This window comes from Crocodylus porosus, unplaced genomic scaffold, assembly GCF_001723895.1.
Source record: "Crocodylus porosus isolate Cpor-Errol unplaced genomic scaffold, CroPor_comp1, whole genome shotgun sequence".
Lineage (NCBI taxonomy): Eukaryota > Metazoa > Chordata > Crocodylia > Crocodylidae > Crocodylus > Crocodylus porosus.
This window is the reverse complement of record NW_017728886.1, coordinates 75,993,724-76,008,458: the sequence shown is the minus strand read 5'-3', so window position 1 is coordinate 76,008,458 and position 14,735 is coordinate 75,993,724. Positions and strand designations below refer to the sequence as shown.

Sequence of the window (14,735 nt, the reverse complement as noted above, 5' to 3'; positions counted from 1 at the left end):
TATTAAGCAAAGTTCCCAGAACATAAATCCATACCTGTGTGCCTAAAAGGATTGGTACTGAGTTTTTGTTTTTGGCTGATAAAGATACTCTGAAAGCAACAGCAACTAACAAGTATTCTGATGAAGAAGACATGGAAGGAAAGAGAGCCAGTGTCTCCTGAGGCACTTAGTGGAAGATTACTCATAGCCAGAAGGACCTGGTTTGCTCAGATTGGAAGGATGTCTCACTGATTTTCCCATAACAAAAATTGTCCATACATGAGTTTCCCTCATTTCAGATTTCATTCAGAAAACCAACAAACAGGACGTTTCCTTGTGATCTGCCCCTCACTGAAACAAACAAATCCTGATTGCCCACCAGTGAGGAGATACAGCTACAATAAGTACAGTTTACACCTCAGAGATTTTTGTTCAGCCACTAAGGTGAAAAAATGATCACTCAAACTGAAATCTACGAAAACTACTAACTCAACTACTCACTTGATTTAAAAATATACACTAAACTAATGGGATTACTGCATAAGAAAAGTTTAGATTTATGGGTTGCAAATACAAATGTTAGGAACACTGAGCTCTTGGGTCTGTCTTGCAGTAATGGGGGACAAGAAGCAACTGAGGGACTCTTAACCAAGCTTCACCTTTTATAATCTTGGCATTGGCCAAAGGGCAGTGCTAAGCCAAAGATCCTCATCTTGAGTGCAAGCTGTGCATGTTCATTAAGAGTGGAAGAGACAATCATTGCAAGAAAAAAGCACATTTTCTAAATGTCGCAAGTTGCAGCTGAGAATCCAAATTATATTTTAAAAGCTCGATGTCTTCTTTCTACATTCTGGCAAGGACTGTGCTGTTCTGTTATCCCATCCTGACAACATCCTGTGGTATGAGCACAGGGTCATAAATCCTGCACACTGATACAGCTTAAATTGGCATCCTGGTAAACAGTGAATGTGTGTATTGCCAGGAAACAGACTCAAAGCAGTACACTGCAATGAATCCAAACAATTAACGCATGACATCCAGTCCATTGAATGTTCTGCCTGCTGTTGTCTGCATGCCCATTCACATTATTTACAGATGTCAATTAACATTTGGTAGCAGGCACTTTTTGCTCTTTGGCCCTCTGCTTACTTTATGCTGATTTCCTGATCAATTACTGCTAAATGGGTTTCTCTCATTTGTAGCAGAGTGGACAGCATTTACTTTTAAAGCAATAAATAAAATACAAGAGAATCTCTCTGTACATGATACTTTCCTAAAAGCAACTGCTAATTATTATATATCAGAACTGTCCAACTGGCAGCTTAAATTGCAACTTTTACTCTGCTACTGCTCCCCTCATTGCTCTGGGTCCAACAGCAGCAGCTGGATGCTCTAGGCTCCTCCTCCCTCTAGCTTCCATTTCTCCCCTGTCCCTGTCCCTGTCCCTGTCCCTGTCCCTGTCCCAGGAGGTGGGGCAGGGATGTACAACCTGTAGTATGGGGCAAGTCCACAGCCCAGGATGCCTAAATGGTGTAGTGCAGCAGAAAAGCTTGTGACTGGGATGCTAAGGATAAGTTGGGGTGTCTGGACATATGGTGTGATAGTGAGGTGCAGGGAGCAACAGCAGGGTCAGGGGTAGGGTGCACAGTGCAGCAGCAGGCAGACATGCAGCTCCTGGGGCCCATGGCCCTTCCTGGTGCAGCTTCTACTAGTGTGGCCCAAGGGGCACGCAGCCCCTGACCACTTATAAGTTAGCTCTACTTTATATAATATATATAATATTAATATATTCTTATAACTGACTGATAAGAGTATGGATCATTAACAGGAATGCTTCTCTTTCCACAGAAATGTAATAGTGAGGAGGATTCCACTACATTTCCATACTCTCCTTACCATTCTTACTGTTTCCTAAAAAGTTCTCTGTATAAACTTTCTGAGTTTTTTGAGAACAAAGTATACAGCTGCTCTTTTCTATTGGAGATTGTCAACAGCAAAATCACAGTTCTAAGGTCTCTAAGTTTGCAATTTCCTAACCAAAACTGAAAGTCACATCTCTGAATTCTAGCAATTTTAACTAAGCAGCATTGGCTTGCATTCTGTAAGCTTGTGAGGAGTGCACAAGACACCGGATACCCGGTCTTGCCCCTTTCCTATGCAGTCATGTTCCCTATGCTTCCTCTGGAAGCAGAGATGTTCCTTATGCTTCCTCCCCATTTCATAATCTACATGCACAATGTCCATGGGAACAGGTGGCTGTGATCGATGTGAGTGTTTGTATGTGTGCAATTGTCAGCCTTTTCCTTCCATCTGCATCTCCTGTTTCAAGCCTTTGTGTGCATGACCAAGGGAAGGGGAACAGCTCATAAAGCATGAAAGTCCCTGGAGTGCTATAACTGAGCATGAATTCTGGATATCTAGGCAATTAAGTGGTTTCTATGATTCCTAAAAAAAGGTCTGTTTTTATTTACAAAAAAGCATCTTTATTCACTTTGCCAGTGTAACATGCACATACAGGAACTCCTCACTTAACGTCATCCCGGTTAACGTTGTTTCATTATTAGGTTGCTGATTTATTAGAGAACATACTTATTTAAAGTCACACAATGTTTGGTTATACCATTGTCTGGCTGCCACCTGCTAGTTGGTAACTACTGTGACGTAACGATTCACGTCATTGTTTTGCTTAAAGTCACATTTTTCAAGAGCATAATTCCGATGTTAAGCAAGGAGTAGCTGTAGTATAAATGCTGAATCAAGATTTTTATCAAAGTATTCAGGTATTTTAAAAAATATTTCTGGAGTATGTTTTCAATCTAGTATGCAACAGTACTCTCAACGGTTCTCCCTCTACTTTTAAGTTCCATGAGGTGCCCATGATACAAGGTTCTGAGTATTTTGAACTACTTGATATTGTGCATAGTATAACATAGCCAATCATGTGAAGTGACAAATATAAATTGCTGAAAATTGGGGTTTAAATGCAATTGGCTTAATAGTGCCTTAAAAGCAGTGACCATGAAGTTCAAAAGGTTACCACACAGCAAGTAATAACATCTTCAAGAGAAAATGTAACGTGGAACTGGAAACAGTTTCTTGGGCCACCGGGTCCAGGTCCTTGTGTCTGCAGTCAACTGCTATTCAAGAATTCTGCAAAACTGCCAGGGAGAAATACTCCAAAAACTTCAACTTTTGCGGGATTCCAAATCTCCCGCACATATAGTAATTTGACATAGTCCTGTAACTTTCAGATAAAAATGAAAGATGGGTCTCTCTTAATAGCGCAAGTTTAACTCCACATAATTCCAGGACAAATCTGGTAATGAGATTATTGTCTAAATGTACCCATCTCTGAGCCAGTGGCATAGTATGATACATACTTTCACTTAGGAAAATGTTCATCAAGAAGAAGGAATCAGACTGGCTAAGCTGACTAAGCCTCACTGCAATAGCCAAGGCAGGAAGTAAAATATTGGGGAGGTGCTGCCTCTAGGATTGTTGGAAAAAGTGTCCTCAACTGGTCCAGAGTGGCATCAGTAAGTCAGGTATTTGGTGAGTGCTTCTCTTAGGTCCATGACTACACTTCATTTTTTGTGGAGTGGAATGTTTTAAGTGGTGATTAGCATTAGTGCTATCATGGTTCAGTTCTGTTGTGACAAAGAGTTCAGTTAAAGAATTACTACGGTTAATTATTTGTAGTTATTGTTTGTATTCCAGTAACACCTATAATGCACAAGGCACTGTCCACCTGCACAGGAAAACACTGTCCCTCTCTGGAAGAGCTCACAATTTAAGAAAATCAGCTAAACTCTCTAAAGTCCTGGCCAAGTTCTGATCTATGAAATAATATAAAGCATCAAAACTATCAAATCAGTATCTAGATAGAAGCATAATAAATCTAAGTTCAGATAAGTCATATATTTTAACTAGTATATAGTTAAAAAGGGAAGCTACAGACCTGTGCTCTATTAAGGAGGTAAAATCGTTATTCCAGCTGGGATTTTCACAGGACCCAAAAGGAACAAAGCAATTTCCTTTTGCTTCCTTCTAGTTACCCTGGAAAATCCCAGTCTACAGCAATAACATTTGGTATAATCACTGCAAGACCATAGGAAAACAAATCCTTTCCAGGAATGTGACGGCCAAAACCAAAGAAATTAATAAGCAATAAATATGTGCTTCTTAGAGGCATTTGGAACTTTTGTTTAATATAAAGCTTGTATTTTTGTAACCCACAAATGTAACTTGTAACTGTTTGTAGAACTGACTAGGCCTCAAAGACAAAGCTATAGCTGTGAAATTAGCTGACCTAACAGTTCTTTCTTACACAGAATTTAGCCTTGATGATGATAAAAACTGGATTCAACTGCCTAGCTTATCCAGCACATTCCAGGAAAGGACATCTCAAAAAGGCATAGTCAGAGAGTTCTAGAGGGGCTGGATTTAGGTGGGGTAATGTTAATTTCAAATCTGAAGATGCTGTATTGCAATTTGATATTGGATAAACCCAAGTCTGGGTAGTAACCTTTTATAATAATTTTAATACCTTTTAATCCCATACGGTAATAGCTATAAAACAAGATTGTGAATGGCCCTAGGGCCAGCAAATTAGCATAAGACTAGATATAAAAAGCGCGTGCATCAGGTGACCAACAGGGAAAAAGAGGGAACAGGGTGGAAATTGCTGTTCCAAGCCCGGACTCCAGACTCCCGGTGTAAGTGAGGATCGGATCCTGATCAAGGGACCTTCCCTGGTAATCCTTCGGACAGCATTGATCGGGGACACCTGACTTTGCTGGAATTATCTAGCGCACACCTGGAATTGAGGGACTGCTGATAAGTTGCCAACCCATGTCTGTCTATTTGTTGTTTTAAACAGCCCAAGGGCTGATATTCTCGCAGTGCCTAGCTGGCCTGCGACAGATTGGTCTATTTATCTGTTATTATTTACTATTAGCTCTTTAATACTGCATTATCTGCTTATTGCATTTATTTCTCTGTTAACTGTTGTGTGTGTGTGTAAGCTATAATAAATTTGCCATTGTTTTACTCCCAGCTCTGCCTCCTCAATCCCGAACCAAATAGCCGAGTGGCTAAGTTGATATACTCACAGTGCCCAGCTGGCCTGTGACACAGGAATGAGGAAATAAATAGAGAGGTGGAAGCAAAGGAGAGCACATGATGTGCGCATGAACAACGTTAACTAGTTTATGGGATTTGGGATAATGCAGCTAGGAAACTTCAGAATGACACAGACAGCAATGAAGACAAACTATGCTCCTAGAAAAGGTGACAGTGATTGTATAGACAACAAGAGAAACATTTAGAAGCAACAGTAAATCCTTCACCTTCACGCAGTGCAGATGAGCATTTCATTGTAAGAAATATTCTGGGGAGCCATTCCTACCCTGTCAGTCTGTTTTAGTCTGTTTTATTGTCATTCAAAAGTGTCATCTCTGTCTGGATACTCTTGTCACATAAATATGCTACTTACTCCCTCATGCGTTTCAGCTTGGTCTCAGCCATGGTGTTGTTGATCACTCTGAATCCCTGGGGCACTACTGGAGCCACTCTGATGACAGTCCCAGTGCCTACAAATCAATGCAGAGATGCACAACCTTATTCACCTTTATCTCATCGGTGCTACTGCAGATTCAAGGGCAACCAGAAAAAGGGAGGCAATTCACCTTTATCACAAGGCAGGCAATGCCACAGTAATTAAAAATGAATTATTAAATGAACATTAAAATAACTCATTTCTGAAAGACAAGCAGATTTGCAGATTAAAAGTACAAGAAGTAGTGCAGTTATTTCATTTAATGTAGTTTACACAAACTTCATATAAAAAGGGCTTTCGCCCTTTTCGGGGAGATACTTGGACAGAGAAAAATATTAAACAAAAAATGTACTTTGGATTTGTTTTTCTCTTTATTTTCTTGCATTTATTTATAGAAATAAGATATTTTTTCCTGACCATCAGGTTTCTCTTTTGGCTTGATTAGATGGAAAACTGTTAATGTTGTGCTCATGGCACCATTCTGCTGTAGTGAATGAAGGGTTTACCAGAGATGCCAAAAGGCTTAATTAGTTAATATTTGCAAAGCACTATGACATCAATTCAGGGGAGCATAGAAATGTAAGACTGAAAAGGAGCAAGCAGTCATCAAGTCCAATCCCCTGCTACCATCATAATCAACCATACACCCTTAATAAACTAATCAAGAGCCATCTTAAAAGTAGCTTTTAGGACCCAGACTAGTCCTATTGGAAGGCTGTGCCAGAATCTCACAGCTCTTATTCTAATTTTGAGGTTTAAATTTATTCTTAATAGCCATTTGTTCTTGTGCCAACATTGTCCTCTTTTAGCTTAACTATTTTTTTCCTCCCTAGTTTTACTCCCCTGCTATACTTATAGAACACATGTACATATCCTTTCAGCCTTTGTTTTGCTTATCTAAACAAAACAAGCCCTTTTAGTCTCTTCTTGCAAGGTAGGCCAGCTGTGTTATATAGGTATTACCACATATTCAGCACTTGTATTTCACTGCAGAAACAAAAAAAATGTCGGCTGTAATGGAGCTATTTTTGTGTGAATGCAGAATGTAACAAATTCTTTCCTCAAATACACAAGCCTGGCTCTCATCAACTTTAACAGAAAACAAGTTTATGCATCCCAGATATTATGTATCCAAATCCCCCCCTATTACTACGTATAGTGTTTTCTATTATGTGCGAGCTCATTGACTGAATAGGAATTACTTATGAAAGCAATGTTTGTAGCATTCCTGAATAGGAATTGGGTGTGGAGAAAGAACCAGGAGCTGCAAGACTGATGATCAGGAGATCTGAATTCCACTTCACTGATCTCGGCCCCAGCTCCCCTCGAGTCCTGAGTGATGGGCCAGGTCGCTTCCAGGGTCTAGGCTGGTGACCCCCTAGCAGTGGGGAACAACTGGTGCTCAACACGGGAGAAAAGTGCCCCCCCCAATGGCTGGTGCTCCCTGCGGCAGTCGTCCGGAGCCCACATGGAGCTGCCTGTGCCTACTCTCCGCTCTGTGATGCAGCGGAGAGGCAGGACAGCCTTGTGTGAGGTCTGGGCAGCTACAGCTGGAAGTGCCAACAACAGGGAACGGGGGTGCGTTTTTACCCTGCGCTGAGCACCAGTTTGTTCCCTGCCACTGCTGCTCAGCCCGGATGAGTGAGTGCAGGGCATGTGGGGTCTGGGCTGCTCGTGCTCATCCCCATCTGTACTGTGGGGCTGAGGCAGGTAGGACTGGGAGTAAGTGGGTGCATGGAAGAAAGCGGCAGCTGGACAGGAGTGCAGGGCCCATGCTGGAGGAGCCCAGAGTGGGGCAGCAGGAGCATGGGGTCACAGCCAGCAGGGGCTCTATGGATTTGAGCCAGCTCCCCTCTTTCTCTGCTGGCACAGCCCAGCTCAGCTCCATAGACCTCTGCCAGCCTGTGCCCTGCACTCTTGCCGCCCCACTCTGGGCCCTGGTAGTGCTGGCCCTGGGACACCAGCACAGGCCCTGCACTCCTGCATGCCGCTTGCTTCCACCCCCACTACTCTTGCTGCCACTTTCCCTACTTTCCTGTCCCTTCCCCCCCATCTTACCATGGTCCCAGGCCAGAAAGCCCTGATAGGCAGGGGCTTCTGGCTGGGGGGCGGGGCAAGCCTGTCATGGCTTCGCCTGGGTCCTAGTGCCCCTGGCTCCTGTCATCTTTGCCAGGCAGCAGAGGGCAGATTAATATTAATTTTATAAATGTTTTAGGGGCCCCACAACCTGGATAGAATGGCCTGGTGGGCTGGATTCAGCCCACGGGCCGTATTTTACCCACCTCTGTACTAGAGATACACTGTAAAAGTTGAGATTCAGACAGGCTGCAGCTATATTTGTAACAGTTTTCATGGTATTGGCCACTAAAATTGGACTATTACTGAACTGGAATGGAATCAGAAAAATATGTTTTGAAGTACTGTTCCAATTCACATTATCTTCAGCATTAGAAAAATCTCAATTTCATTAGAAAGATGAGAAAATCATCTTCACCATCACTGGTGAAGGATCATCAGATTAGTAAAAATTATGGACTATTGAAGATGCTTAAGTAGAGAGTTAATGGCACATTCAGTTACTCAAAAACACTTTTACTCATCTGGTCATGATTAGCCAAAAAGTAGGCTTGCTTCCCCTACTGCTACTGATTGACACATGACTGGTACCTGAAGATTTACATGTAACAAGGTTCTGGTTTTGTGCATACAATTTAAAACAGTGATAGATCATTCACTTGTTTCTTGTTAATTAAAAATCTGCACCCTACTTCTAAAAGTAGTTATTTCCCTATACTAGTCCTTATAGAGGTCCAAAGGATGGCAGAACCACGTAAGTATATTCCTAGTTGCTTGGTCAACATGATGCAAGCACTTTGCACAAGTGTCCCTATCTGGAGAAGTGCAGGCTCAGGGGTGACTTGGTGGCAGCCTATAAGTACATAAGGGGTATGCATCAGGATCTGGGTGAACACCTGTTCACCAGAGCACCCCAGGGGATGACAAGGTCCAACAGTCACAAACTCCTGCAAGACCATTTTTAGCTGGACATAAAGAAAAACTTCTTTACTGTCCAAGTCCCCAAGGCCTGGAACAAGCTCCCACTGGAGGTGGTGCAATCACCTACTCTGGACACTTTCAAGAAACATTTGGATGTTTAAGTTGCTGGGATCCTCTGACCCCAGCAGACTTCCTGCCCCTTGGGCAGGGAGCTGGACCCAATGATCTTACAGGCCCTTACTTCTAGCCCTGAAGTCTATGAAATCTATGAAATCTTGGGCTGTATTAATATACAATTTCCTAAGAAAGAATGGTTGCACTACTCAGAGCCAATTGCAGATATTATTACATAAATGATAGAGATGGTTTATTTGGTGGGACTCCTCTCTGTAAAACCAAAGCTCTCATAAAGTACTAGGAGCCTTGGTGCTCCAAGTATCATATGAGTGCCATTGTTTCATTCCAAGTACAATCTCAAACTAATGTCCTAAGCACTTGTGGTTTAAAAAAATAAACAAATGGCATATTTTCTAGCACAAAACAGAATTAGCCTCTGTGTCCCAGCTAAATTCTTGCAAATAACAGTATTACAGAATATATTCTTGTGGTAAAAGCTTAACGTATTCTCCATGCATTAGTTGCCTCAGCCTATTTATTGCTACAATACTTTAGCTTCTTTTGGTCTGACATTTCATTATTAAAGACATCCTTCTTGATTTCCTGGGAATTCAAGCTAAATCATTTTTATTTTGCCTTCTCTCCATATTGGCAGTTGGCCAAACAAAATTTATTCTCAAAACACAAACTAATATCTTCTTCTCCATTAAATATCATCCTTTGGGTATTGTGCAGCTTAGGCAACCACTTCACATTGTAGTGTCCTATAAAGGGGCATTTATATCTAAAAATAAGTTTTCAGTTAAACCAGTGGAGATCTTTTCCACTGTTAGCATGACAATGTCCCCCAACTTTTACCAAGGTGATTCATAAGCTATACTACTGGGTTTTTATATTAATCAGATTTTCCTTTTAAGCAGTGATTTGATTAATATTATATTTTTCATTTTGTCCATCAATAAGTCAGGAAAAAAGTGGCTGTACTAAAGATAAATAAGTATGCAAATAGTTATTTGTCCTCTAATACTATGAAGTCAATACTGATTTGCTATATAATAATTAAATAAATCAATGACAAAGCTGACATTTCAAAACCGTAGGACAATCACTTTCTAACTTTACTTAAGAGGTTATCTCCCCTGAAACCAGCCCAATGCTGCAATGGTCTGTAGGGGCCAAAAGGTGAAAGATCTTTTTGTTTTCGTGTCACACAGCAGAAGCCTCTGTGACTAATTCTCTCCCATTTTACTGGGTGGTAGGGACAGACAGCGGATGTCCATTGTGCTAAATCCTCTGGTCCACATTTACCCATATTCATGTGTTTTTAGTTTGCAGTGAACATTAAAATCAACTAGTTAGTCCTCCCATATAACAGCAAGTTTCACCCAATTATTTCTGCCTTCAGCCTAATAATATATAGGACTAGAGAGGATTTTTTTTAGAATGGCCTCTGATCTTGATTTAAAAAGACCTTGAGTGTTGGAGGTATATCACAATTCAATTGCTGTCACTGAAAAAGTTGCACCTTATTTTTAGTTTGAAATTTTCTAGCTTCAACTCCTACTCACTGGATCTTGTTATCCCTTTGTCTGCAGGATTAGCAAAATCCTCAGGAAGCAATTACCTTTTTCTTCTGCAGTTATTGATACAAAGTGATCACACAATGCCTCCAACCTCCTCCCTCTTTAATCTAAATAGATTAAACTCCCTACATGTTTCACCATAAGCAGGTTTTCCAAATCCATTGATTTTTGTAGGTCTTTTCTGTCCCTTCTCTACTTTTTCAATACACATTTTCCCTTCCTTTTTTTTCTATAGCATAGGCACAATGTTCCACCGTGTCCAGTCCCACTTTAAATCTACTCTTTAGGCAGCAATAAGGAAACCTAAAATGAGCATTGAATTTTACTGAATTATTACTATGTTTACAACAAAATCTCTTTGGGGGTAATCCTGATCTCACTGAAATCAAGGGGGTGGGGGGGGGTTTACTTCCAAACAACCACAATTTCACCTTCTTAAACTATCCTGTAAGTCACCACTTTTGGTTCTTATACCCTGAAAGAGAGAAGCATATTTATTGCATTATCACTGTCACTGCCTTTATCAGCTTAGAAAGGTATATAATAGTCAGGTGTTCTCTAACAACTATGATATGCTTCATGGTATAGATTCATAGATTGCAAGGCCAGAAGGGACCTCAGAAGATCATCAGGTCCAGCCCTATACCAAGCAGGAAAGATTACTGGGGATCAGGTGACCCCTGCAAGGTGACTGTCTAGTCTCCTCTTGAAATTTTCCAGGGTAGGTGACTGCACCACCTCTGGCGGGAGCTTATTCCACAGTCTGGACACCCTGATTGTGAAGAAGTTTTTCCTAATATTGAGCCTGAATCAATCTTCCAAGAGTTTTTGGCCATTATTCCTGGTTTTCCCCTTGGATACCCTGGTGAACAATTGCTCACTAAGCAATTGATGTACTCCCTTAGTGTAGCAGTAAGCTGCTACCAGGTCCCCTCTTGGCCTTCTTTTCCTTAGGCTGAAGAGTCCCAGATCCCTCAGTCTTTCCTCATATGGCTTGCCTTTTAAGACTCTGATCATACAGGTGGCTCTTCTTTAGACTCTCTCAAGCTTGTCCGTGTCCTTGTTAAAGTGTGGTGCCCAGAACTAGACACATTACTCTAGCTGTGGTCTCACCAGTGCTGAGTAGAGGGGAAGAATCACCTCCTTGGTTTGCTGGAGCTGCATGGATTGATGCAGGCCAAAGTATTATTTGCCCTGCTGGCTACAGCATTGCACTGCCAGCTCATTTTCATACTGTGGTCTATTATTACCCCAGGTCCCTTTCATTCGTAGTGCTAGTCAGTTTGGTGCCTCCAAGCCTGTAAGTGTGGTGGGGGTTGCTCGTCCTGAGGTGGAGCACTTTACATTTCTCGGCACAACACTGGCCCTCTTCTAGCCCTCAGGGACTTCTCTAGAGCGCCATGAGTTGTGGAAGAGTTTCGCCAGGGGTTCTGCAATGACTTTGGCCAGCTCCTTCAGCACTCTCGGATGAAGATCATCCGGTCCCGCTGACTTGTATATATTTAATTTTATTAATTGGTCATACACCAATTCTACGGCAATAGTAGGAAGGTGATTATTCCTACCGTGCTTAAAAAATAAAACTGCTTCTAAAAACAAGTCCACAGAAAAGATTTCTGTTGATTCTTAGTGTTTATGCAAAATTCATATTACTTTCAGAAATATCCATTTAATTTCAGAGAGTTCTTTCTAATGTCATTAAATGTATGCCATGTCTGTAAGTGTATGCTATCTGCAAGCTTCTATTTGCTCTTTTAAGCTAGACACTTTACTTTGTGAACTTCATATAAAAAACAGGGACCATACTCAAAATTCACAAAAATGTAACAAAGGCAAGAAAACTAGGAGGAAGGGGGTTTGCAAAGAGTCCCACATCTAATTATTATGTTACTGATGCTCATTAAAATATTGACTGTACTCCAAATACTTTCCAGTATAGGTTTAGATATTAGTTGTGAGGTGGACTTACTGTAAGAGGAAAAGCACTGGAGATCTGACTGAAGCTATTACTGATCTTCCCACTTTACTGAAATGTTTTATTTAGGTGTCACAAAATGTAGCATAGAAAACTTTAATATAAGGATCTGTCACAGAAAATAAATATTATCCCAGAAAACATTATATTTCTATTGTAAAGAACCTCCTTAAATAATACACCTTAATTCCTTTGCTAGTCCTAAATGGAAAGCATGACCAAAAACTAATTAAATGAAATGCTAGGGTCTTGGGTTTTTTTATCCCTTTTCTTTATAATACAAGCCCTTCTTTCTTTGATTCCAAATCCTGAAGTGTCTAGTTTTCAAAGTGTACATAAAGAAGGCTCTTATTTAAGTGACTCTTCTAATTAAGATGCATACTAGGAAGTTTATATTAAATGACAGTTGTCATCTTCTATGGCCTCATAAACTGATATTTGAAGAGCTTAAGAAAAGAAATATTTAATGACCCTCAGTGGGCACAGAACAAGTAATGATAAAAGGAATGCTGGCAATTTCTCTTCCCTCATTATCACATATATTTGTTTTGAATAAATTATACAAACCTAATTATTAACACAGCTTTAGCTTTTATTACATTTCAGCACAGGACTGTTCAGATGTATTTCAGCAATTTGAGTTTAATACTGCAATACTACAACATAAAAAGGCACCATCTTGCTCTACATCAGTTATGTTCACTCTTTTTGGACTTGAGGGGCACGTCCACACATGCAGGCATGTGCACTTGCAGCAGCTCAAATAGGAGAGGCACAAACTTGAGCTGGGGATTTTTGCGTCAGCGCATGTGCCCAGACATGCACTTGGGTGTGGGACAAATTGTGCCACTTGGAGCAAAATAACCCTGCCCAACTCCTCCCAGATCTGCAACCAAGGGAAGCTAGAGCCTGGGGCCAGCACCTGTGCTGGCCCCAGCAGTATAAAGACCTGCCCTGGCAAGTAGCTCAGGGCTACTTGCTCTCAGAAGCTTCTGGGGCCTACCTAATTGGTATCTGTGGACATTACCCCTTGTGCCAGATGGACTGCTGAAGCAGCATGCCAAATTCACCAATACCCCAAAATCCATGTTCTTCCACAATTAGAACAAAAGACCCCGCTCTCTCTCTCTCTCTCTCTATATATATACATAGAGAGAGAGCTGGTGGAACATGGCACTGCGTGGCCTGGGTTCTGTACATGTTGAACAGACCCAGCCCAGCTCAGGCTGCTAGTGCACAGCTTTGGACTGGGAAAGCCGTGTGCTAGTGGGCCAGGCCAGGTCCGTTCAGCATGTATAGAGCTCAGGTCACACAGCGCCGTGTTGCCCCCGGCTGTGCCTGCTGCTGGCCACAGCCCTGCTGGCTGCTGCCACCGGTGCTGCAGGGTCTGGGTTGGGGGGCAGGCATGTGGTAGCCCCTGCTTGAACCCCTCCACCAACCCACCCACAGACTGCACATGCCCCCCTCCACTCCCACACCCCCCAACATTCCCCACCACTCCCCGTACCCCCTGACATCCACCCACCCCTATATACCCCCCATCCCATGTCCCTAACTTGCCTGTGACAGCATCTGGGGCAGCAGAAGCACCACAGAGACACTGTGGCCAGAAACCCAAGCATCTCCCTTGGAGGACTGACTCCTGGATTGCCTCAGGATGTGGTCAGGGACCATGCTCTACCCTGCTTTTTTCACCTATGTTTTATTTTGAAACCTGGATTTCCAGGTACCAAAATTTTGAGCCCACGCTGCAAATATGCAGCGCAGGGAATGCTTTCTGTCCCCGGCACGCATCTTGCAGCATCTCAAACTCCTTTGAGATGTTGCAAGAGGCACATGCGCACTTGGCTGGACATGCCAGCAGTGTCCTTCAATAAACCCAATTCACCCCTCAAAAAATGCCAGCATTTAGTTTTCTCTTGTTTTTAAGCCTATAAAAAAATAGAGCAAAGAACTTAGAAAGACCACAGCAGGTCAGAATGTTTTTAACATTATGAATGCCTGTTTGAAACCTCTGGGCACCTATACATGAGCAGCAAGGCTGCTCCAATGCACTGTCATTACAGAGCGTCAGAGCAGGCTCAGTTAATCGAGTCTGCTGGAGCATGGTAATTTGGTAATTAACACGCTCCAGCAGACTCCAGCGTCTTATGTATCATCAACCTCGTGCTTAAAAATGGCAGCGGGGACACTTTAAATAAAGCTCATCAAACAAGTTTTAGTTAAAGTGACCCTGCCACCATTTTTAAGTGTGGGGACACTTACACACAAGAGACTCTGGGGGCTTTCATTAGAGTAGCTCTCGGACCTGCTCTAATAAAGTGCCCCTCTTCTCACTTCCACAGCACATGTATAAACACCCTCTAGGTTTTTGTGAATCAAGTTTACACCCCTGACACTGCTTGGCAACTCACAGCACACTTGTATAGTAGATCGATTCAGCGGATGGCCTGAAGCCTTTCCGTGTCACAATTGTACAGCCAGAACTGTAGCTCTAAAATTCGTCCGGGAGATTATTCCCCGCTTC

General features: G+C 42.1%; 1 protein-coding gene across 2 annotated transcripts in view; it reads right to left on the bottom strand.

Annotated features, from left to right (window-relative positions):
- The window catches only part of NEK11 (NIMA related kinase 11), a 185,456-nt gene that overhangs the window by 27,173 nt on the left and 143,548 nt on the right, over positions 1 to 14,735 (bottom strand). For both annotated transcript variants that reach the window (XM_019536805.1, XM_019536796.1), the window contains exon 15: positions 5,474 to 5,570. In XM_019536805.1, coding sequence (XP_019392350.1) covers positions 5,474 to 5,570 — 97 coding nt within the window. The remainder of the gene's footprint in view (positions 1 to 5,473; positions 5,571 to 14,735) is intronic.